This window comes from Streptopelia decaocto (assembly GCF_964273445.1).
Source record: "Streptopelia decaocto genome assembly, chromosome: 2".
Lineage (NCBI taxonomy): Eukaryota > Metazoa > Chordata > Aves > Columbiformes > Columbidae > Streptopelia > Streptopelia decaocto.
Window position 1 is genome coordinate 143,058,324 of NC_138655.1, and position 27,096 is coordinate 143,085,419.

Sequence of the window (27,096 nt, forward strand, 5' to 3'; positions counted from 1 at the left end):
AGAGAATATTTTTCTTATCTCTTGTGTTGAGCCAGAGCCAGTTGTACATTTCCAGTTTATTGGGTGGCCTTAGGCACCATAATACTACTTGTTTTGAGCATTCTTAGGAAGACTTTTGTATCTGCAGGTGAAATTCTCTCCTAAGAGTCAATATAATTTGTTAGATCTGCTGTTTATGTCAGAGCCAAAGCATATCTTAGAATTTAATCTGGCCTTTTAAATGACACTTTCCGTGAGGAGAATTCCTTATGGTTTCTGAATTACAAAAGAACTTTATTTGAAGTTATATCCAGCTGGCATGAGTAGAAAATGTTCATCTAGTTTTTCTTACAAAAGATTGCCAAGGTCATCCATGGAGAGAAATATTATTGATGAGTTTGCTAATAGAGTTTTAATGTTCTATAAAAAGTCATGTAGAAAAGGGTATTGAACAATTGGGGTAAGGAAATGAAAACCTTGATGCAAATTTTGTTTCATAATTTCTGAACTTCAGAGTACTGAGTTCCAGTTCTAATGAAACCTTCTAACAGCTTGTATTTCATACAGTTTAATTTAAACAAAGGGTGAAACTTGGAAAGTAAAGTTCCTTTCACTGAATAATATTTTCAGCAAAACATTTTTAATTTTTTTGTCTTTGATTATTCCTACATGTCAAGTGTTGTAGAAGAGAGAAGTGAAGTTATATATATACTCTCACTATACAACACAATTTTTAAAATGAATAATAGAAAGAGGTGAACTTTCAACTGTAATTTGAAAACCTTTCTACTCAGAAAGGACCTTAATTTCTAAAAAGACACATAAGGAGAAAAAAAAGTCTAATTTCCCTTGAATATACATTACGTTTGGTTTTATACTGATGACACAGTGGTGGTGTACTGTTGAGTGAGTGCATGCATTTCTCTTGGAGAGCAGTGAAGATGAGACTCTGATAAGCAGCAGCTCAGTGTATTTGACCCTGAGTTACACGTTGCTTTCCAAAACAGCTCAAGGTCTTGTTCACTGCAGCCTTTAGCAGCCATGATAACTTGGTAGTCACTCTAAGCCTTTCACAAGTACATAGCACTTGCCAAACAACCTCTAACAACCTATTATATGTAATGCTGAAGTGTTGTAATGTCACATGGCAAAAGCATCTCTTCTTTTTGGCTGTGTGACCAAACAGTTCTTTTGTGATAAATATTTTAAATAGGAGAACATTCATTTTGTCAACCTAACATGCTATCTATGAAACCTACTGCTGTCTATCAAACTAAAAAAATGTTTGCAGTTATCCATTTTGTTTCAGACAATCAAGACCTGTATCTTACAGAGCTGATATTTGGCCTGTTTTAGATGTAATGGATATCACGGGAATATTTTCATCTTGGAAAGCATCACTTAAAGAAAGCTCTTGTACTCGGAGTCAGAGAAACAGTCACTGGTCCAATGCTGTCATGCAGTAGCAAACTTAAAGGAAAGACAATGGTTTTCATAGCAAATCTTTTCCTGCTAACTGAAAAAAAAAAACCTGTTTGGGTTAATAATGTTGTATTTATGACCATGAGCCAGCACTGTGCCCTTGTGGCCAGGAAGGCCAATGGCATCCTGGGGTGTATTAGAAGGGGGGTGGTTAGTAGGTCGAGAGAGGTCCTCCTTCCCCTCTATTCCACCCTGGTGAGACCACATCTGGAATATTGTGTCCAGTTCTGGGCCCCTCAGTTCAAGGACAGGGAACTGCTGGAGAGGGTCCAGCATAGGGCAACAAAGATGATTAAGGGAGTGGAACACCTCCCTTATGAAGAAAGGCTGAGGGAGCTGGGTCTCTTTAGTTTGGAGGAGACTGAGGGGTGACCTTATTAATGTTTATAAATATATAAAGGGTGAGTGCCATGAGGATGGAGCCAGGCTCTTCTCGGTGGCAAACAATGATAGGACAAGGGGTAATGGGACCAAGCTGGAACACAAGAGGTTCCACTTAAATTTGAGAAAAAACTTCTTCTCAGTACGGGTGACAGAGCACTGGAACAGGCTGCCCAGGGGGGTTGTGGAGTCTCCTTCTCTGGAGACATTCAAAACCCGCCTGGACATGTTCCTGTGCGACCTCACCTAGGCGTTCCTGCTCCAGCAGGGGGATTGGACTAGATGATCTTTTGAGGTCCCTTCCAATCCCAAACATACTGTGATACTGTGATTTATCACCTATATCCCAGTGAATCCTGTCATGCCTATAAATTCTGTGAGCACCACATGGACTAGTCTTCCACAGATACCATGTACTGGAGGCAGATATAAATATAGAGCTTGGAATATACCCCTAGTAGAGTCAAAATTTATTTGTGGTATGCATTATGTGCGTCTGTGTCTTGCTTGTTTTCTATGTATATACAAATACACACATGTATTCTTACTCAGAAAGCTCTTATCTTTGCTTATATTCTGAGTATTACATTGTACAGAAAAAATATGTAGAAATAAAATGGACTGTTCAGCAACCATCATTAACATGCTTCTTTTGTAGGGTTTAGTGATCCAAAAGCCAAGCCAGTTCTATTGGTCTCTTAAAAACTACTCAGAAGATTATATGGCTCTTTGCTGCATCAATCCAAACAGTATTTAATTGAAAAGTGATACCTCGTGCATGCTTTTCCCTTTTTGAGTACTGCCACTTCAATTGATGCAGGGATTTGCATAACATGCAGTCAGTAGGTCCTGCTTGATCTATAATATGTCCTGTGCTAGTCTCTTGTGGTGTCCTGATTTTCAGGAAATGCTGCAGTTTCAAGGGGAAAACAAATAAATGTGTATGATAAAACATTAGCACTTCACTATGCCTTTTTTTTTTTTTTTTAACTTATGAGACTCTACTGTAAGGGAAAAAAGGTGGTTTGCAAAATATACGTGGTTTACAAAATATACGTGGTTTACAAAGATATATGCTGTGGTCTGTCAGCTTTGGTCTAGAGAAAAATTTAATTGCTCCACTCATTCTTGCTAATCTAATTATTTCTGTGCTGATCTATATCTTGGTTGTTATCATAAGCTATGAAATTCTTCTCCATGTTTTTATGTTCTTTTGGTTTTGTTTGGGGTGGGGTTTTTTGTTGCCCGTATTCTCGTTTTGTGGCAAAGGAATGCATTGTGGTCTTGTGACTTGCAGTATATCTGTATAGTCTTGAGATCGCACAAGTTTATGGATTGAATAATTGTAGGAGAGGAGAGAGCGAAGCATAATGAAAACCAAAAGTAACTTTTCCAAGAATGTCCAAGAGTGTTGGAAATTAATAAATATTGTTTGAGCTTCTGCTGTCATTAAAAACAAACAAACAAACATATACCCCTACCCACCACCCCCAATTTTTAGAGTTCTATGCTGTTCCTTTCTCACTCCTTCTACACCTGTAAACCAACACTCCATATCTGTATGGATGTTTTCCATGATGTAAAATTATGTTTAGACTCAAGCAAACAATGGACTCTTCAGTTTAGTGGTTAAGCCAAAGATTTGGAAGCAGGTCAGATCAAAAAAGAACATTTATGGCTTTTTCATTAAGTGCAAGTCTCTTTCTCATCAACAGTTTTCTTAAATTAAAATGAAATGTTTCCTTCTGCTTTTTGGATATCTTAGCTCTCTTCAAACTTTTCACAGCATATTCAGAAATAACCTTAGTACTTACCAAAAACATTTCAACTCCCTGTAATTCCTCTCATTTCCATTGTGTGACAAATCCACATTTGTGTATCATATATTTAACTGTTTCATGTCCCTGGCACTTTCAAACACGGAATCAGCTCATTGTTTTGCTTACTTTGGGTCACTGATCCATTTTAATGCTGTAACTTCTCAAAAATAACTACAGAGCAACACAGTAAGCAAACTGGGTTTTTTTAATTATATTTATTTTTCCTAATTTGTTTGAGGTGTATTCAATGGTATGTTTTTTCCTTATAGTTGTTGTTAGAAGAAAGAGGCAAGAAAGAAAATTAGCCATATTTTCTCATGTTTTTTTTTTCTTCTTCGGTTTTCTGTGTCTTTGGATTTTAATGGAATATTGAGAGTCAGATTACTGGGAAAAATAGATGTATAATATGACATGCTATATATAGTCAGCCATCATCCAATACAGGTTATCTTTCTACTTCCTGGTAATCAAAGTAATACTGAAGAATATGAAGAATATGAAGAATACGTTTTTACATGGAGTCCCACACAACTAACATATGTAATGAAATAAAATATTATTAAAATTTCTCTTTTTATCTGAAATATCAGCTTTAAACATATTTTGAGGTGTTCATTAGGAGACATATTTTGCTTTATACTGCAACTCCTTAGAGGGAGGTTTGAAACGTCCTTTTCCAAATTCAGCACTGAAAGACTGAAGCTCAGATCTTGACAACCCCGTAATTTTGATGGTGAAATTAGAAATGGGCAAGATAATATTTTGAATGTCCTCTCTTTTTCTTTGTTCAAAGTTGTCTCTAACTTTGTTGTTCTTGTTAAATTGTGGCTCAACCCTCAGAACTGAGAACTTATGTTCTTCAATACCATTTTCTGATTAAATATATTTTTTATAAATTTATATTTAATAAATAATATATTTAAATTTATATTTAAAGAGTGTCTAGTAAAAATGAAACTTTTAAGCCATTTCTTCTGTGTACACGTCTGTTTGGTTATTGGTGGTGTTGATATTGAAGTTGTTTGGTTAAAACCCACCCATAATTCTTGTTTTGATTTAGTTTTTAGCTGGTGTTTTTGAGTTTTGGTCAAAGTGAACATGTACTCTAGAAAGCTGATTTTTAATGCCACAATTCTGAATAGAAATTCAGAATATTTATTTTTACTCTGCTATGCTAATGCTGGTACTTTAATTTTGAGAGGGATTTTATTTTTCTCTCTTCCAAAGGCTGTAGCAGAATCTTCATCCTTATAAATGCAACCTGGTATCCCTAAATATACAAAAGGTCTTAATCTAAAAGGATAAAATTCACAGATCCATTACTCTGTTTGGACTTTATGGCATTCACATCTCTTGAGATATAAGTTTTAATTATGACTGTCTATCTATGGATCACATGTTTTATTTTAAGATAAACTAAGAAATGAATAATATTCTTAGATGCTGTTTTTGGTATGCCTAATATACTGTAAAGTATCTTATTAAAAAAAAAAAGAACTACTGTAAATAATATTAGGTGCTAAATATAAATGATAGAATAAGAAAACATTTTCTTGATTAAAGGGGAAAGGAGGTAAAGGTGAGGAACATGATCAGTCACAAAGCCATGGATTTTCAAATGTCATTCCCCTGTTTGGTAATAATGTACCTCTTTCCCAGGCAGTGAAATAAGATATGAAAATTATTGTACCCTAATGGTTCTGCCACTAAATAATTTCTGTCATTACTTAATTACTGAGTGACTTGGCAAAGTCACTTAATTTTCCAGTGCAGAAATTCCAGTTCATGGGAAGGAATGGATATGACAGAGTCAGAGTCTTCTCATAAGTGCCCACTGACAAGACAGAAGGCAATGGGCACAAATTAAAAACCAGAAAATTTCATCTGAATGCAAGAAAACACTTTTGTTGTTGTTTGTTTGTTTTTTACTGTGATGATGGTCAAACACAAGCACAGATTGTCCAGAGAGGTTGTTGGGTCTCTGCCTGTGGATATGTTCAAAACCCAACTGCATATGGTCCTGCACAACCAGTAGTAGAGGCTGTTTGAACAGGCAGTTAAACTAGACGATCTTGAGAGGTTCCTGTCAGCCTCAACTATTCTGTGTTTCTGTGGTTTTCCAGAATTTAGGGTGAGCCATAGTACTGATTTGTTGATAGTATTTTCAATCATGTTTTAGCACATAATTTGGGAGTGGTGTGAAAACTGCCTTAAACATCTGAAGTGTTTCAGTCATTTTTTTCTCAAGAGTCTACTCCTCTGCTAAGGGCTCTCTGGTACGTGAATTCTCTGTAGAAAGCAGCCATAGTTTTTCCTGTACTTAAGGCATTCATGGCAATACTGTTGTCTGTGGATTCCCTGACACCTAATGAGATCAAATTGTCAGTGTAAAATTTAAAACAAAAACAAGAAGACAAATATCAGTTTGAAACTAGATTTTATTTATACCAAAGTTTAGGGATGTATGTATTTCAAAATTTAAGTCAGGTCCTGCATGTAACCAACCTTACCACCGGACTTTTTTTGAATTATCCATTCTAAATGTTTGAATTACATTTTAATGCTATGTTGTTTCTCTATTCAATATTACCTTGTGTACATGTTTAGACTAAACCAAAGATTTAGTTCTCCTTTCCTATTTTGCTTCAGTGATAACTTAGTTCATCTGTCTATAAAATTCAGTAAGTACTTCTATTTGAGAAGATTGATAGCCTGACAACAATAACTTCCGCTTTTATAAATATGGGTCTGCACAAAGGTAAATATCAAGATGTTCTGTCCAGACTGTGTTTAATGATGTGTCACATTTTAGTCATGTTTGAAAGAAAAAATGAAACTTATTGCAATGAAGGGAGTCAAAATATATTATCCTAAATGTCTTTTTGCACAACTAGGAGCTCTAGACTGAGAAACAATCTTAGGTTAATAGAAGTGCATCTGAAATGTTGCGTTTGGGATTATCAGAGCTGCTTCAATTAGTGCTAATTGAAATTATGCACCCAGTGCACTGAACTAAAAAATAAATTATGTACATTTCTTTATAGTCTGACAGTTCAGAAATGGCTGAATGCCAACACTGTTTGGCTTTGGCCCTAGCACTTTATGTGCAAGTTACTAAGTTACTTTCATTTTTTGACACAATTTTCACTCACTTTCAGGGTGATCAAAAATTGTTGTTGTAAAACAGATTCTCATATTAAATGCCATAAGAGGAACTTCTGAGCAGTTCACACACTCAAAGAAGTTTCCCTAAACTCTTCAAAAAATGTTAAACATCTTATAAAGGCTTTAAAAGTTTATGCATTACGCAAATATTGTATATCAGTGATTTTTCTCAGTTTAAAATCTTATTTTCCGAATGATGTCCTGTAATTATGAGCAGAGTAAAGCATTTAGCATGTGTACTTTTCAACAGTTCACAGAACCCTTTTTTATGGAACATGCACAACAAATACACTGGGGAAACAGTCGTGTTGATGCCGAACTGAATTTTCTTCTAGACAAAGCACCCTACCCTGTAAGCTTTAGGCAAGACCAGTGCAGTAGTTCGGACACGCATAATGCGTCATTAGAAGAGCAAGAACAAATAGTGGCTCTTGGAAGCAGTAAATCACTGAAGTCATGGTGAAAATGGCTAAATAAGTAAAAAAGATCATTTTTTTATTTAATTACAATAATGATTTAAGTGTCCTATTGGTTTCAGCTGGACATAATCCCAGGGAATGCCCTGCCCTCACTGATTTCATCTGTGGGAATGAGAATTGCATAGAGTCTCAGTTCGTCTGCGACTATAAACCAGATTGTGAAGACCTATCAGATGAAGCTGACTGCAGTAAGTATCTCTTTGTGTGTCAATGTATCATCCAGTCCAAATTATAACTTTAAATTCTGTAGCATATGTTAGGTGAATTCCGACAGCTACCCAGCAGACAATTATAATACAAGCAGGTTGCTTGCTCCCCCAACACAGGTCTGACATTTTCAGATCCTCAGAGATATTTGCTGCAAAAAGTATATAAGTATGATTTAGTTGCAAAAGACCAACTTGCTCAAACCAAAGATTAAATGTATCTTGATAAAAAAACCAAACCTTAAGGGCTAAAAACATATTTATGGAATAAAATCCGTGGATTACAACAGAAATTAACTCTGAGAAGAAATGTAAACTCATTTATTAAGTTGAAAGTATGTTGAGCTCTCAATGTTGAAAGAGAAAGCTAAGTAAATTAATACACAATAACATTTACACATGATTCTGCTGTAAAAAGTAATAATTTAAAACCAGACCTGTCTTTCCTTTCAGATTAACCCTGTTTTTGTGATCTGAGTTGTGTCACTACTATATGTTCCATGGTCTTTGTTATTGCTGCTACTGCAGAGATACGCAAATATTTTCTTGCTATCACTTTATTATAGAACAGTTGGACAAAATCCAGTCTGTTTATATTTTTGCAGTCCTAGTGAATACTGAGACCAAATTTGTCTGTAGGTATTCTTCACTAATGTTGTCTGAGATGGAAGGACACAGCCCAGTTTTGAAAATCTGGATCAAATCAACAGGCTTTCCAGTTCAGACTTGAAACTCAAAAAGAGTAAAACATCATGCCTTTGTTCCTGCTCCATGTCTTTGTTTATTTACAGTCACTGTCCAGACCAGACTTTTGTAGTAGGAAGCTTTAGCAATCTGTACATACAGTTCAGTAATCAGTCTAATTGTTAATCTTCAAACTGGAGGCCCAAATTCTGCCATAATACTGATATGATCAAAAGTAACCTTGGTAGACAAAGTAAATGCATCACATGCAGCAATTCAGTGTTCACACTGTGTTGAAGTCCAAATACTCCATAAAAATCAACCACTAGTTGTTGACCACTTGAAAATCAAAGGCATTTTCTCATGCATGGGGTTACTAAGTACTTTAACTGGACAGGGTTACAAAGGTAATGACCCTTTATGAGGCAACATAAATTATATTGTTTTAACCAGACTGCAGACTTACAACCTGGAATACATGTGAAGATGTCACTATAGGAGATTTAACTTGGAGTTTATTCCTCTTTATTGTTTTCATAAAAGTAAATAACAGCTTTGATGTACATACACTGAAGCTGACACCTCTATATCTGGTTTCTACCTCCTGCAGTGCTTTGCATTCCAGCAAATTTTGTGAGTCATATTCATGGAAATGAGTCTACATTGAATGATAACTTTAAAAAACTAGCATGTTTTCAAATAGATTGCAGGAAAAGATAGATTTTAAACTGATAATCTGTATTTCTTGTATAATATTCACATTTTTTCAGGAGTTACACAAAGTGCATGCAGCAAAATACTCTGTGAACTCACCCTTATAACATTTTACAGACCTAACAGAGACACAGCAAGTCTGAATTTCTGTCCAACGTAAACTCCTCTGTAAAGATATTCAGAAAACTATCAAGACATTTGATTTATTCTGTAAATATTTTTACAGGATACAGTAGTTCCACTGGGGGAAGTAGTCCTGTGCTGTCTAGAAGGACTGTGATAGCATCAACTCTCTTTTCTTAGTCAGATAATGCAAACATTTCAGGTCATAAATTATCTTGAATCACAGTAAAGCAACACAGTCTTTGCTATACTGCAGAAATGCTTTTCCAAGGGAAGACAAAAAATAAATGCTGACATTCACTTTAAATAAATGGAGTGAATTATCCTTTTATTGTTTATAGAAAGGCTGTAGTTACATGAAAATGTTTTCATAAGTCTTAGTCTTGCTGTTGCTGCAGGACTGACAAAATATCAAGTTAACAATAGAGGAGAGATACTGTAATCTGGCATACGGAATACCCAGATAAGCCTCAGGTATAGTATTTCCATATCTGTTGTATCTTAGTTCTAATAGATGAGGTCTTACATTTGGATAAACACACCTTTTCCCTGAGCGTGTATCTTATAAATGGGAATAAACAACATTAATGGGCATGTAATACCTTTTAGACTTAGAAACTTCATTTTTAACAAAAAGGCAACAGGAGATGCTTAATCAGAAAAACGAACACAGATAAAGCCCTTCACAGTCTAGCCTGCCCCATCACAAGTGGTTATGGCCACATTTGTCTGCAATTTTCTCCTTTTCTCTGAGCTCAAGGTTCAAACTTATTTCACATTCTACTATAGTTTTATACCAGTGTAGCTCCAAAGAAGTAAATGGACCATAATCTACCCAGCAGCAATTCCTCTGTGCAGAATTTACAACAGAATCAGGATGAAATGAATTGTATCCATGTAGGCTGGTGGACTTTTTTTTTTTTTTTTTAAATAAACTCATGGAAATTACTTACTCTATGCTTCATTCAGTCCAGTCAGACAATCTTACAAAATTTTCATTCTCTTTCACTAACTCACTGGAAGTACTGAGGTGAAAAAAGCACACATGAAAGCAGTTTCAATCTGCACGAATTTCAGCCAATTATACACAATGATTTGATTAATAGCAAGCCTCAGTGTTGATGAACCAACTAGAGCAATGCTTGAATTATTGAAATAAGAGCAGTTTTTGAGATAAATGGAACAATCCTCTTCTGATGGCTTCTAAATAGGTTGTGTGTACCCATAAAATAAAAAGTACCCACAAGGTATATGTTGGGTGACTGCGTCAACCCTGTAAATATTGTTCATAAATATTTATTAATAATTGCCTTCTGAATGCACTGTTAATATATTAGGGTAAAAATCCTGAAGTCAGGTAATCTATTATGAATTGTATACATTCTAAATGCATTTGGGCTTAGATCTTATTAGAAATGCACTAGAAAATTGTACTTGTTGTTTCGATTAATGGGTTCCCTTCTTCGTCCTGCCTGCGTGTGAGGGTGTTTGGTGTTGGAGTGGATTCTCAGTGCATTTGTGTATTCCTGTCATGATTCCCAAAGGCAATGCTGTGAATAGCACTAACACAAGGACAGATGATGAAGGTGGGAAGGCACTTCTGGAGATCATCTAGTCCAACCTCCTGCTCGAAACAGGGTCTGCTGCAGGGGTGTCACACTCATTTTCACTGGGGGCCACATCAGCCTCGCAGTTGTCTTCAAAGGGCCAAATGTAATTTTAGGACTTGTCCAGGAAGCAGTGGGTGGATTTTTTTCCTTACTAACTACCATATATTATGTCAGTACATGTAACACAAGGGAGTCATAGCATTAGCCCAACAAAATCCTTTCCATTACTATGTAGAGTAAGTTCATTACAACTTTCACCTATAAGAGCGGGGAAAATAACTTACTTCTTGCTGTATTTTCAGGTTACTACACAAGTATTCCTGGAAGCTGCAACTTTGAAACACAAGATCAAGAATGGACCACTGCATGTGGATTAACACAAGACCATAATGATGATTTTGACTGGAACATTAGCAACAGTGGGCAAATGGATCCTGATGCTGACCATACACCAGGTATTGGCATGTGTCTTACATCACTTTTAGGATAATGAAATACTCAATGAATTAAAAAAAAACCCCTGTAGATTAGTGCCAAGATAACAGCAAATCTCTGATCTTATTCTATATGCAGAAAAATCACAGTGAGCACTTACTACAGTTCACAAAGCAGTTCCAACAAGCACTAAAAGTGCTTCCTTTCATATTAAAATTACAATAGAGGAAAAGTATCACAGGAAAAAAAAAAAACATGCGAAAAATATATTATATGTTTTAACACGTTGAATCTTGTCATTTATACTATCTGGTAACTTCTAGTTCTGTTTGAACAGAAAACCAAACAGTCTGGCAAAGTAACCTATTACAAATCTTTTTAATAATTGCTTCAGCAGCACTGTAGATTGCTGTTTTCAGAGTGGTCATGATTATATCAATCTTTATATTCCACTTCAGCTTGACGCATTTGTTCAGTTATTTACTAGAAAAGAAGCTGCTAAATACATGTGAAGATACTAATTAATTATCACATCTGGGACACAACAAACATCCTTCTAAACCAGTACAGCATGCTTGTATAGAGGCAGTAACTGTCTCTAGGTTTGCAATGATACTATTAATTAAAGTTCTATTTGAAAAGTTAGAAAAAACTACAGATATGAAAATTTTAACTCAATGGAAGATGATACATTTGAAAATAATCATGAGTCATTAAGATATTCCATCAAGTCTTGTTCAGAAATGCTGTGACAGTGAATCTATGTGCTGCTAAATGGCTGAAAACCTTTGGCTAAGCAAAGGCACAAATAACAGTTCAGTCATCCACTTCTTTTAGGTCAGCTGAGCTCACAGTGTAGACTTTATATCATGTAGCACCTTGATTGAGACCACCCAATGACCCCGATCATGCTGTAGTCAGTCTCTGGAAGATGTTTTTGCATTGTAGGCAGATCTATAGGCAGGTCCGAGAAAGTATCAGCTTTGTGTTTCCAGTATTGTCTTGCACCGCGGCAAAGCAACGTCAGGACATCTTGCTAACCTCTAGCTAAGCTATGTTCAAGAACCAGTTTTTCTGAGAACCCAGCTTAATCTGTTGTTATCTTTCCGTCTCTCAGTCACCAGCTCTGCATTTTTTTATTCTTTCACTAGTATTTTGTTCACTCCTTTACAGAAGTCACAGGATTCAAATGAAATTTCTGTATGAAACCTCATGTGTCAAGGCCCAGTAATCATGGTTTCTGTTAATGTAACTGCAGTATGAATGACAATTTCTTTCTTAACAGTCTGACTTTAAAAGTTGAATTCTTTGAGATTGTAACTGGCTACAATAATACTTCTTTCCTTGACAACATTTTGAATAATCTACTTTTCCTAATGAATTCTAGAAAAACATGCAATCATACACCACTCCTTAAGGAGTGGCTGAGGAGCAATGTATGGGGATGCACATGATTAAGGCTCCTACCTAAAAATCTCAGTTTATCTCCCTGATATTGGCTTGGCAGAAATATTAATACTGAAGTGTTTCCCTAGATGGCCCCACAAGATGTTGCTGACAAACTACTACCAAAATGACAGTTGATTGTTAGGAGAATGAAATATATTGATGGGCAGTTATAGTTATCTGTATTTGTAGACAGCAAACTATTATCATATCACATCGTATCATTTGATATCATAATCATATCAATATATTAGAAAGAATGTATAATATAATAAATCTGGATGGAATACTAATTTCCATCATAAATATGCCAATCTCTATTTGGGAAATGTTTAGCTTTCCAGAAGCTTTAGTGGTTAGAAACCCTATTTTAATTTCCATCTAATCAGCAAAGAATAGTTGGTATTCAGTGTAAAAACATCACATCTCTACTGTTTTTTCCCTTCAATTTGTAAGCAGCATGATCTCCAATTTTCTATCTTTTTTTGGTGTTTATGTTTCCAAAACCAACAGAGACATCTTGTCAGCAGTTAGCTGTGACTCTTTCTGTTCTACTCATTTATCTTTCATTTTCCTTTAGAGAATTCTGCACCTGGTGCAGGAACTGCTCACCTGATCATGAGGAAACTGCTTATCTGTCACAAATCAGTTTTTCCTTTTAAAGGAAGCAGACATCCATACTAGTTTTTGTTGCTGCTGTAGGCAGTAAATGTGGAAGTTCTTTCCTCTTGAAAAGGAACAGAACAGACAGGTAGAGGTAGAAATATTGCAGCTGTCCCAGGCAAATTTTTCCTTGCAAATCAGTAGTCTGACTTGATTCCTTGCTGTTTCTTTGGTGCATGATGACAAAACAACCAGTAACCCCTGGCTCATCAGGGAGATTTTGTGTTTTTCTATTTCACTCCCTCTTATTTAATTGGTTCTTCTTTGCCTCTGTGACATTACCCAGCAATTGTAAGAAAAACAAAGTTCATAAAAAGTGAAGGAAAAAGGAAAACAAAATTAAAGCAAATGTGTTTGCAAAATTACTCTGACTTATAATTTACTTGTAAACTAACTGGGCAAGAAATATCCACATTAGCTACAGAGAAATCACTTGTCAGAATTGCCAACAGCCTAGTTGCTGATGACCTCTAACGTTCAGAAGTACATATCAGCCCATTCTTGACCTAAATCCAATCCCTTCTTGTTCCCAACTCATTTCCTTTAGTTACTAAGCAAATAAATTCATTGCACAGAACAGGCATAGCGTTATAGCAATGTAACAAAGCCCATGATATTATACCAAATTTGTATTAAGTGAATTGGCACACCTTTGTCTGGAAGAATCTCATATTGGTTTGAAAGTGTCTTATATTGCTTCATCTGGCAAAACTTTAATAGACATTACAGATTTCAGATGGCTAGAAATGTACATTTGAAAAAAATTTTGCATCAGTTTAACCAAATTAACTTTGCATTGGTGCAGTCTTTGGGAGAAGATAAATCCTGTGATTTGAAAACAAAGACTTTTAGCAACTGTCTTTTAACAGCTGTCTTTCACCTGTTTAACATTCTGTAATTTGACTAGTGTGTAGTTTATGCAGGTCTCAAATTTAAAAATATTTCTTTCCGTACATTTCCTTCTGAAATAGTTCTTTCTTGCTCAAAACCAGGACACTTCCAACTTTTTGCCATTGCAACCATGAGCTATTTAAATATTCAGAAGATGTAGCTAATCAAGTGCAGAACACTTCAACCTCAAAAACTTCAACCAAATACCAAAGAAAACTTATTTAACTGTTGCTGTATGTCACGTATATTTTTGCCATATATCTTATATCACGTACCAAGGGGCCAGGCACCTTGGTCTTCTAGTTTGCTGGCCAGTATGCAACTATACAGGACCATTCTATTTATAAAGAAGATAGTATTAATATATCTGTGTCATTATAATCTTTCAAATAGTTTTTTCTCTCCTGAGAAAATTTACATGTTTCTTGAAAAAGCTTGAGGCACAACATGATACCCAGATAACCTCATCTGAAAACATAATCTCAAATAAGATTGCTTCAAATACAGCAAGAGAAACTAAGAACATTTCCTTGATAGCCATTATTATTTACAAATAGTACAAATTTTGGTTTTCCTTTGACTGAGATCCATACTAAATAATTCTCACCCTGAACAAATGCTCAGTTGCAGGTCTGTAAGAATGACATGTTGGATAGCAGTTTGAATGCCCATTACATAGATTCATTTTATGAGTGAAAGGCCTAAAATTACAGTCAATTTTACATAGAAATAACTGCAGCTCACTTCAGATGGGAAATTATTTTTGGTATTTTCACCTTGGTCCAAGTGGATCTGACTCTTGAAGTAACACAGCACTAAGCAGCTTTTTGGGCTTGCTTTCCTAAAATCTGTGTTTGCCACCTTACTAATAAGGAGTCCTAGATTGTATCTCATGCCAATCGTACAGCTGAAATAAACTTTTTTTTCATAATACTTTTTTTTTTTTTTTTTTTTTTTTTTTTTTTTTTTGGTGGAAAAGTTGTAGGAGAAGGAAATCGTTTGCCTTCTGGGTCTTGTAATGAGGTTTCAAGCATGGGGGGGTTTTCATCAGTCTGGCCAAAAATTTAGCAACCATGCCTTAGCATATGATACTTACACTATTTTAATAATTTGTCAATATAGGGAAAAGCTACATTTTAGAAATTGAGTCCATCACTATCCAGTTTATTTTACAAATATTTATTTCCTTTCCAAAATAGCAATTAGCGCACTGAACGTTTCTTCTGTGCATGTACCTCAAGACCATCACAATTGCTGCTCTCTTCACAATCATACCTTCTTAAAAGTTGCATCCCACACAGACACATAAAGGATATACCTTATTCTTCATGAATATGCATTCTTGAATTATTTTACTTCAGTGCAGAATGAGACTTGTTAATCAGCTCTTTACAGGGAGGCTTACAAGAGCTCGTATGTGGCTGGTTGGACTACTGTTGTGATTCTGATTATGTTTTATATGTCTTGTGCCCCTTAAAAGAAGTATTAGGATACATTTCTGAGGTTAAAAATTCAGAAGTTTTTTTCTCCTGGGAAAACTAAGCATGACCTTCAACAGCACCAACAGAGAAAAGGAAAATTATCTTACCTGAATAACTGAGGTATTTTAAAAGTTTGAAAATAGAGTCTTGAGAGAGCATGCTTGAAAAGTTATTGCTGAAATAAAGCTTAGTAAGCAGGCTTACTAATTTATTTTTTTTATTTGTACCTTACCAGTGTGTTCCATCATTTCATACATTTCTGTAAGGACAGATAGGAATGACTGACTTTCTGAATAATATTAAAGAAGAGCTGTGTGGTTTGGGACAGCAATGTTCAGAGTTCATGTGTAGACTGTCTGTATGGCCATGACTGGAGCATATACCCCCACTGATGCTTACACACTGATGTATTAATAACACTGTTACAGCTACTCTCTACTTGACCCTCAGCAGATACCAGCATGTGTACAGCCAGCTTCACCTCTCTTAAGCAGGTCTCGATGCCACGCTCAGCCTACCAGCAGTAAAAAAATAAGCCACATTTCCAAATTAAAGAGGATCCTGACAGGAGAGAACTTGCCTTAGATAAAATATGCTGCCTGGCTCCTGACATGCTTTCCTAGCCTCTCCCAATCCCAGTCTCTCTGGCTCAAAGTCTCAATCGCTCTCAAGCTTCTCCTTGTAAAGGACTGCAAAGTTAGGCTAAAGCTTTGTTCTTGAGCCTGATTATGGTCTTGAGATTATTTAAGTTCTTCGGAGAACTGATTGAGGTAGAAGAATGGGATTTTTTTTTTTTTCTGGTTTTGTTCATTTGTTTGTTCGTTTGTGGGGTTTATTGGTTGGTTTGGTTTGGTTTGGTTTGGTTTGGTTTGGTTTGGTTTGGTTTGGTTTGGTTTGGTTCGGTTCGGTTTGGTTTGGTTTGGTTGTAGGGTTTTTTAGGCAGTGGGTGCCCAGAAGAAGCCCTTTGAGATAGCTAACAATTCATAGCATGTTGTCAGTGAAGTTCCGGGGAAACCAAATCTGGAATATGTTAGAACCCCACTCCCAATGAAAACTGAAAAAGCTCTAGAACACAAAGACAAAAGCTTCATCTGATTATAATGAAGGGGAATTCAGTCTCTTACATCAGGGACAAGAATTTAGCCATGGGGTTGAATTTGTCTTTGGAGTGGTCCAACGAGACAGGAACAACTACTGAACTCAGCTGTGACGTGCAGGTGTTGGTTTTTTTGAATTTAGGAAGAAGTTGTCTGCCAAGGTCTTCTCTGTGTTGCTAGTCAGGACAGCCCCAACAGTTTCCTTCCTCTATGTGAAAGATGTGTTTACCATAGAAGGTTTTGTGATGCTCTCCTCTCCATGTTGAACAACCTTGCTCTTACTGTAGCAGATGGAATTAAAGTTATTACAAAGAAGGGGCTACTGCTAATTAATAAAAGAAACAAGTCAGCAGCATGATTTGTCTATTCAACCCCTCGCTTTTAGTGGTGTGTTTTCACTTCAGGTGACAGGCCAGTTTTGGGATTTAAGAGGGCGACATCTTTTTCTACTTGGGACTGAATGATTAATTCTCTTTTATGGTACCTTGTGATTCTTCAGCAGCAACTGAATAGTAGGAAATGTGGATATCTTGGCCCATTTACAAGCCTCAGGGCTTTGAGGTGTTCCCTACTACCACACAGGGAATTTTCCTGGCTAACAGCTGTCAGCAAAGGTGCTCCTGACTCCTGCAATGTCAACCTTCAAACAGATCCTTAGAATCTGTGATTGTGTTTGCAACATGCTTTTAATTTGTTATTCAAATATGAATCAAGTATTTACAGAAGGATAAAAAGGCAGAGTGAGCACTAAGGAAATTTATATTAATATTGTATGTAAAAACCACAAAGATACAGACTATTAACATGGAAGATCTCTGTACAACCAAGTTAGGGTATACTTGAGTGTGGTAAAGGATACGAGTAACTGTGTGTGTAATAATGCTCATGCTCTGAATCATAAAGTAGTTAAGAAAAACTATAAATGTTTTTTATCTTTCTATTAAGGTAAAGGACAACATTTTTTGTATGTAAATTCATCTGCCCAGAAGGAAGGAAACAGAGCAAGGATAATTACTACCAAACTCTTCCCAGCTAGCCTCGGGGTCTGTAGGGTCCGATTCTGGTTCTGGATGTTTGCTTCTAGACAAACAGGAGTCTTAAAGGTAAGGTAAAAACAATTCTACTACATCATGAGACAGTAATATTTGTTTTAGTAGTATTTGCATTTCTCTGTCTAGAATGAGCAAAATCTCAGAGCTGAGATTAGCAGTACGTAATCATAGTTACACCTTTATACAAAATTTTTGCTGATATGGCCATATAACAATATTCATAACAGACTGAAGTACTTAGCGAGGAATTACCATCCTAACACAGACCCAATTTACAATTATGGAAGTTTTGCTTTTTCTTATCAAAATAATAATCTATTTCAGCATCAACTGTTGCAGTTATTAAATCACAAATATAAACGAACATTAACAATTTAGGTGAAAAACAAACAAACAAAAAGTCTAAAAGAACGAAAAAGAAAAACAGCAAAATCAACAGCCCAAACCTTCAAAGCGACAGCTCAGTAAAGGTTTTTCTCCAGGTTGCACTGGAGGTGAAAGAAGTCAAACTGTAATAGGAAGTCTGAATAATGTGTTAGAATATAATAACATCAGTACAAAAGCTGATGTTATAGTTGTTATCTGAAATACAGCAATCTGGTCAAGTCTGAATTTAAAAAAAAAAAAATGGACTGTAGATATAGAACGTACTAAGATGTGTGATTAAAATGACATACAGGGAATCTGTAAAAAGAAAGATAAAAATGAAGGATGTATTCGTATAGGAAGTAGATGTGGTATAACTGCACAAAATAATATGAAGTTATGGGAGTAATCCTGTTTTAACCTAGAAAATGAACTAGCACTGAGAATAGAGTAAAAGAAATTGAAAGTGCTTCTCTTCTGCATTCTCAATACACATTTCAATTGCACATTTCCATTGTCATAAACTCTAGAATTTGTTCAAAGGCAAACCAAAAGCATAGGTGATTATCATTATATTTAAAAAGGACACAATGATTACAGCAACTCTTGCAGTAATATAGAATGGATGCTCTTTAAAAGAGATCTGAATACTGATGCTTTGGGACATCAGTCAACTATTAGCCAACAGGAGAAAAAAGTTGCTTTATAACAATTAAGTACAAAACCACTAGCTTTCCTTAGGAGCATATGGTAACAGCCTTTGACAGGTGAGTTATTCAGCATTAAATAAATGACTAGTCTAAAATATAACTTAATATGCTCTGAACAAGCATAGCTCAAGAGCTAATATAAACAATTTTTACTGCATTTGCTGCAAATGTAAATTTTAAAAAGTTGTTGTTTTTCTTTATATTTTTATGACTATTTGGTTACATTCAATCAAACACGAGAGAAGTTTCAGCAAAAAATTGAGATGATTTTTACACCTGTTTCATTCCAATGGGGATCCTCTCAGTCATCCGTCAGAGAGACAAGGCTTTCAGCTTTCATTAAGCATTCTATCTCTGCCCTTCAGGAGCTGGTGATATTATTGAGAAGTACAACCAAAATTAATTCCTGATATGATAGTATAACTCTAATACATCATTTTTCTGCCTTGATATTTGTTGATACTAACAGAACTGAGGCATGATCTGGAGGATGTAGAGCCATAGTGTCATTATTCACCAAAGCCAGTGGAAAGTCTCCTCAGCTGTCACAAGTCTCTGGTGCCAAATGAAGTGAAAATACAAGTTCTCTTTCGCAAGGTTTTCCTGCTTCCTTGACTGGTGATTAAAGACTATATCTTGGGAATGATGGGAGAATTCACCTCTCATTATTCACCCTTTAGATCTACTTTGACTTCTAAGTGATTATTCAGTTCAGATGGAACATATTACCTTCTAGTATGCCAACAGCCAGAGTCAGGCAAGATGAGGAAGATAATATGTTATTATATCTTGAGAAGTCAGCATGAAGGTACAGGAGAGCCACATGAGTTGTAACTGCTGATGACTGAGTAGAAAATAGCAGTTTATATTATGTGACCTTCAAAAGTACATGCACTTTCCCCATCCCCAAAATGAAAGGGAAGCTGTAAAAAAGAATTCAGAAGTTTGTGACACACAGGACATGCTGTGGAGAATTAGAAACGAGTCATGATTTTAAGGCAGGAAAGTAGGATTTGCTAAAGAATGCTGTTCACTTATGGACTACAAATGATCCAGCTGACAAAGGCACCTTGGAGAAAGACCAGGGAGCAAGTATAAAAGCTTTACTCACGCATTCATCTCATGAAGATTATCATGCTAAATTCTTCTTAAAATCACTGCAAAGTGCATATTGGGTATTTCCACTGAGCTTTTCACTCTGCAGTGAATGAAATGATAGCTCTACTACTCTTGGTTCCTATTCTTTGTGATTTCAGTTGTGTGTGTGATCTAGAAATGGTGTCAGCACAGAATGAGGAATACACAGATACAGTGACTAGTTAGTACAGACATGCTTGTCACTTTTTAATTAAAATGATGGGATTTAGTCTATAACCAGACAAGTATTAGCTGGAGCACAGTCTCCCCTGATTGACAGATAGAGTTGCTGAATGGGACTTCGCTACAGTTTTTTTTTTTCATTATACATCATATAGGGGGATCCATCTTGCTAGCTTTTTCCTCTTTCACATGTTAACTTGTTTCCATCACCAGGCTGTCTTGTACACAGTTCATAGGATGCTGTGTAGGGAGGTTTTGTGGTCTCTGAAGGCACTAAGCACCACACAGCTGTAGCTCCCCAGGGATCTATGGACCTCATATCCATGAGAATTTGCTGTACCTTTCAAGTGCCATGTATGGTTACGCAGGTCAGCAAAAATCTTGTATATACTAAATGCACTTCCTGACCCAGAAGATGCTTCATACTCTCAGTGATGTGGGTAACCTCAGCAAAGAATACAGTATTACCTCTTGTAATTATTTCTTCACTTTCTATGGGCACAAACTATGAGAGAATAAGATCTGTAAACTGAAGGAACAGACTCCTTAGGCTTCCCAATTTTCTGAATTCAGTTGTAATCTCTTTTGAATTAGTATATATTTTGAATTATGTATTGTTATTTTAGAAATTTAAGCTTTTTTTTTTTTTTTTTTTTTAAGATACATAGAAAACAGAACCATTCCTGGCATAGTTATGGATAGATATAGACTTGGAGAAGTTAAGTAAAATATTCAGGAGTACTTTGGTGGAAAGTGGGATTGATGGATTTCCCCAGGAGTATACATGAAAAATGCAGCAGAGCTGGGAGCTCACCTGACAGTTCCTATGTACCAGTTTAGAGATTTACACTAAATGCTATCGGTTTCCACAGGTTACCTATGTGTTTGTTATGAGAAACCATATGCTATGTTTAAACTTCAGTCAAACCTGACTGAGAACAGAGCCACACAGATTAATACAACATATTAACTAATCCATAGTAATAACATATCTGCATGCCCTTACTGTACAGTAAATATGAGTTAAAACTCAAAGAAAAGAAAGACAAGGCATATAAAATTACCTTATGAGAACAGAAGCTACCATCATCAAAATGTTGCATTTTAGACCAAATTTGACTTGCTGCCACCCCAGACCCAGTGTCCAGTATACATACAGCAGATTTCATGATAGTTTTATTGTTTGTGTTGAGCTTGAGATGCAGGGTTGATCTTTATGTACACAGAATATATCCACACTCCACCTGAGACCAGGCTCAGTATGGACATGACGCAATTTCTCTGTACGTAGACAGAACGGCTCAAGCAGGCCACATGCTTTGAAGTTTTTACTATGAAAAGCTTCTCATCCCAACTTAACAAAAAGGAATGGAAAAAAGTATCTGATGTTAAGCAATGGTTCAGTCTTTAACCGTCCTGTTAAAAGACACTCTACCACTGTCTTCAAATGTTTTTGATTCTGCTCTCATCCCCAACAGTTATTTGTGCAGCTGTGAGACTTCACAATCAGGTATCTTGAAGGTGACATTATCTCAATATTAACCTTCAAAAACCAGAAAATACCTTTGCATGACATAGTAACAGTTAAAACCACACTACCATTATTTTGTGCTGTAAAATTCTAAATCACTGAGTTTTTTATATTTCATGGTTTGTAAAATAGTGAATAATTCCAGTGACACATACGGCTGTTGACTCATAGTCCTAACTCACACGTAGAGTTATTCTAATTGAGGGTTTCAACTTATTAAGGCTTTAGAGTCTTATTACAAAGAGTTTTTCATTTTTTTATGGGTTGAATGAGCCATTTCTTCTCAACACTTGTCCTTTTACCCTGCAAGATGTATGCTTTTAAGAAGACAGTAGCATGATATTGCTATTACACAGTCCTGTAACCAAATATCAGGCTTGAAAAAATTAGGTCCAGATTTGGACTATCGTACATCAGTCTTCTTGATGCTCCTCTCTTCCAAAAATGAAATAACTTGCAAGAGCATTCAGGCAACAGAGATACATTAATCAATACACCACCTTCTATAAAGTATGTGGTTCACAGTGGCATTTGGGTTTTTAGGTTATTTGTCCCACCAGCTTGGCTGGGACAGTCAAAGATATGTAGTCATACAGATCATTATTATGGGTTTAAGTTTATAACTTTCTTGACTTTTTGTGCTCCATCATTGAACTGAGGCACTCCAGTAGGAACTTAAACCCATGGGTCAGTGGAAAATTAGTATAAAGTCTTAAGAAAAGGATGTTTTTGAAAGTAATGAGAATCATTAAAATATTCAGTCCCTAAAATAAATTGTTATCATTTGGAATAGCTAGAATATGCTTACTTTCATTACTCCTTTTTTTTTTTCATTATTTCTGACCATTTTTTAATTGTATAAAGATTTTGGATACCTGAGTGAGAAGAGCAGCTACCTGTGTAATATCCAGATTGTTTTTTTGTGCTTGGCAGTAATTCATCAGTTGTTGGTTAATTGTGAATTGGTTCATTGTCATTCTTATTACTTTCACTGTTTGATTATTTTGTTTATTTTTTATTTATGGCTTTCCTAAATATGCTTGAGCTAATTTACCATGGCTGCCTGAAACATCAGTATAAATTGTTTTACCAGACTATGGACTTAATTCCATAGATGTTAAGCTTTTAAGTTGTATCTCTAAAATCTTCGCCCAGTCTACAGCTATCTGGAGGTCACCTTTTAGAAATGAAAGGATAGCTCAGGATCCTTCTGAGTCTTTTCTTCAATGTTTCGGTGAATTTGGGGTTTGGTCTTTACTCATTAACTTCTGTATGTCAGGCTAAGGCTGTCTGTAGGTTTTCCAATTAGTGATTGTATTAACTGTTCTTCTTATTTTGTTTTCATGGTAGCTCTTTATTTTCAGCTGAACTAGCATTAGCAAAAATATTCAGTAACATTTAGTCATCACCAATAAGGTGTGGCTTTGAACCATATCTTAGAGGGCCAGTAGCACCCAGGCAGGTACCTGCACTGCTGGGCTTGGGCCGTGTTCTCTGGACAGCTGCACTCCTTTGTTGCTCAATGCTGACTCAGTTGCTTCTCTTGGGTTTTACTTACAACAGGTATACGCAGCTGAAGAACATGGAATGGATATTCTTATGTGGTCTTCTAGCAGAAATGAAGAAAACAAATGGATGTATGCAAATGTAGTTCTTTCCAGTAACAGCCCTTTCAGAGCTGTCTTCGAGGCTGAAGTGGGCTGGAGTCAACCCACCGAATTTGCTCTTGATGATATTTCTTTCACCCCAGAATGCATTGATGGAGGTATGCTGTTACACAAATATATACGATAACTGTTTTCAGAGACCAGAGGAAAATTGTGGCATTTCATATTTCAGTGTATATCACACTTAAAAAATAATTTTTGTTTTGGTTTTCTTTTGAAATTATTCTATTGCTGCTATGCTTTTACTTTAAAAAAATGTTGAAAACAAATGAGTGCAGCACAATCAGGCAAAGAAGTTTGTGTTTTTCAAAGGAAATAAAAATATGTAGATGAAAGAAAGATCAAATTTATCGTGTATGACCCTTGTGGCAAATTTTTAACGAAAGGAAAAGAGCCATTATACCTAGCAGAGGGACTCCTATCTATTTCTTGGCTGGGTGCAGCATCTGAACAAAAATATTTGCCCGTGGATTGTGGAAGACAGTTTCATGTTATAACTAGCAGTTGAACATATGAGTAATTATGGTAACTCAGAATATTGCTGTCATTGAGGGCTTGTTAGTGTTTTTATGAACCATACTTGAGGGGGATCTATCATCATTCAACTGGGTTGGTTTTCTTCTGTATGAAAACAGTCAGAGAGGTTTTCATTTGGGATGGAAGAGTTTCATGTGGTATCAAAGTGGTTCATAATTATTTAAAAGACAGAATGTTTAGCTCTTTAATCTTTGCTCTCTTAATAAAGTATCTCCGCAGTGTAGCAAATTTACTTTGCTGCCAGCTTCTCGGAGAATTTACAATCTCACTTCTGCTACACAAGCAGTGTAGTGACTTGAATTGTGAAACAAACAAACAAAATGACCCAAAATCAGTTAAGTTTTAACACCTTATAATGCTATGTTTATTCTGTGATAAAGGTAGTGGTTTACTGCAAATGAAATATAGCATAGGATACAGTATCAGAAGAAAAAAAGATATGTACATGTGTAAACAGATTCTGATAGGAACATCAGCCATTCCTGATTTTGAAGAGTCAAGAGGGGAAGAAAACCAAGGAAAGAAACAGCTTTTAGTGTACACCTTCATTTATAAGGGTCAATAAAGAATGAGATAGTTAAATAAATGTCAGTACAGAAGTTATAAAAATGTTCTTGAGTAACGTTTATTTGTATTTTTGTATTTTTACAGTTCTTGTTGTTCAGATAGGATAGCCTGTGTATGAATTAGTTGTCATGCTGTTCAAGAAGCTGTTTTGGTTGGTTTGAGGAGTTCTTTTGTGTTTTGTTTGTTTTTGTTTGGTTTGGTGTTGTTTTGTTCTGTTTTAATGACTAAAAAGCTCTTTGGAGAATTCACCACGTGCTGATTAAGGCTTAAAGTGAAACAATGTATTCACGCAGGTGGCATCTGCTCAGTCTCAAACTGAACAAAAGTTTTGTTTGCTTTTTCTGAATAATTCCACCAAAAGGCTCTGGCAAATGCTTCAGGGTGTTTCAAAACAATGGACTCAATTTGAAATCACTATATCTTTGAAATTTGGTCCATCTTTTTGAAACATCCTGTATTTGGAATGTTATTCTATTAGCTGCAGCCTATGTCCATAAACAAGTACTTGTTCTAGCTTTATTATGTTAATTACTCTTGTTAGCCATACCTTAAGAATTCCCTAAGCAGTTTAATGCATTATATAGCATAATAGAAAGTGAAATTTTCAAATTATATATTTTAAGTACCTCTAATTAACTGGAAGACTTACGTATATATTCCAACAATGTATATAAATTGGTTTTCCAATTTTAATGGAACTTTGGTAATTTATTATGAACAAGCATGAATTCAGAGAAAGAAAAACTCCTCTATGGAAAGTGCATGTTAAGGTATCCTGAAAGAATCATAACTATAGAAATAAGATAACTTCTATGGAGCAATATTTTCTAATCACCTTATTTTTCTCCAGAGATTTTCAGTTGCCGAATACTTCAAAGTATCTAACTTGTATCACACTCTGTCTTACAAATATGGTGTATGATAAGGAAAACCTGAAGAAAAATTGTTAGAGTTATATTGGTTGCTTACAATTTGTTGCATAAGTCAAAAGCTCATACCTTACCTACATGCAATCACTTAAAAATAAATCAGATAGTGCAGTCTTAGTTGGTCATCTAGGCTCTTCGCCCAGCTGCAGAAGAGGCAGACAGCTCAGAAGTAAACTTATTTCTTTCTATTCTATTTCTTCAACTGGTAATCAGCCTGGAATTGGTTCTTACAAGCTGCAATACTTAAAAGATAGAAATAGTAGTTTATCTTGCTCTATTCCATGCTACAACATTAGTATCTCGTCTGAAAAAGAAACAGACCTTTTCTTGTACAGCTGACATGTTTAACTTAAATGCAGGATACTGGTCTTTGTATTCACTTTTATGGTCCTGAAAAATTCTCTGAATTTTTATGGTGATTTCTAGAGGTATAAAAAAGATCTATACATGAATTCTTTATGAAACATTGTTCTTTATAAGTCTATTCTTTATCTCTGGAAAGAGTGGCACAAATTATATTACCCTAAAAGCAGCCCAGTCAAGTCTTCTGGTATGACCAATAATGGATATCCAAGGAAATGTATTAGAAGGACAGAATATAGTAAGTTCTGTCCTGTCCCAGTCTTTCCCAGTCTCTATTAATTTGGTGTTGAGACCTTCTGAAGCTCTGAAAATTCATGGTTTTTGATAAGTCTCAGCTGTTTTTTATTCTGTGAATTATCCAGTTCTTTCTGAATATACACACATTTTTAGTTATTGGAAAAATGGTTTCAAATTTAGTTGTTATTAGAAAAACATCAACATTCTTCTATCAGCAGGCCCCTCCCCCAGTCTTATTGTCACTCTTACTGTTGCCTTACTGTTTCTCAAAAAAAAAAAAAAAAGGTCTAATGGAAGGCAATCTCCTAATGAGTTTGTGATTTTTTGTGATTTGATACACAATCTCTTCTCCATACAAAAAATAATATCTGGATGCTGTTACTTATGTGTGAGCTGACATTCTGACTCTGCTTTTCATGGTTTTGTGCTGTCCTAGGAAAAGTCCTATCCTGATAATCCTTGCTGACCATGTAGGCCAAATCTGTGCTTGTGAGAAGACGAGAGAACTACACAAAATCTGTATAATAAAATAAACCACAGCATTTTAGGAGGAAGAACCTATATCTGACTTTTTAATACTGTTCCAGACAAACAGCAGCTACTTAGGAGGAGGTTCCATTTCTTATTAATATTTTTTGATAAGTAACTGCTTAAGAATTCAGATGGTAAAATTTGAAGATATTACCTTGAGATAGTCTAAAATTAGTGCCCTGTAGATATCTCAGCAAGAATTTTCCTTAAACAGAAATGGGTGGGAAGGTTTAGCGCCTTGACTGTCAGTCCTGTTTTGATTTTTGCTCATCATGTTTATTCAAAGACCTATCTCAAAGGAAGTATATTACCTGCACTACAGGCTTTATTTTCTCCCTTTTGGAAGATAGCTTTGCTACTGCAGATCTTTTTCCTCTGTCTGAATTATTATCTTTCAGCTTGTCTTTAATTACTTTGGGTTTCCTGAGGCAACATGTTCTAAATAGAAGCAATCACAATTTAGCTGTTTGGGAGCTCTAAGCAATAAAGCATTACCAGCAGCTCCAATTCAGCAGCTGTTTTTATTAGTTTTAAGTAGTCAGTCCTCATTTGTCATGAGAGTTTCTACAGATCCAAGAATATTTCTGAGCATTTAAACAAATTGTGGTCAAGCTACTCCCTGTCCTACTG

General features: G+C 35.6%; 1 protein-coding gene across 1 annotated transcript in view; it reads left to right on the plus strand.

Annotated features, from left to right (window-relative positions):
• MALRD1 (MAM and LDL receptor class A domain containing 1) overlaps positions 1 to 27,096 on the plus strand; it is a gene marked incomplete at both ends in the record, with an annotated part of 293,532 nt that overhangs the window by 205,735 nt on the left and 60,701 nt on the right. The window contains 4 exons of the mRNA XM_082044615.1: positions 7,366 to 7,494; positions 10,946 to 11,098; positions 17,602 to 17,759; positions 23,199 to 23,400. Of these exons, the coding sequence (XP_081900741.1) occupies positions 7,366 to 7,494; positions 10,946 to 11,098; positions 17,602 to 17,759; positions 23,199 to 23,400 (642 nt within the window). The remainder of the gene's footprint in view (positions 1 to 7,365; positions 7,495 to 10,945; positions 11,099 to 17,601; positions 17,760 to 23,198; positions 23,401 to 27,096) is intronic.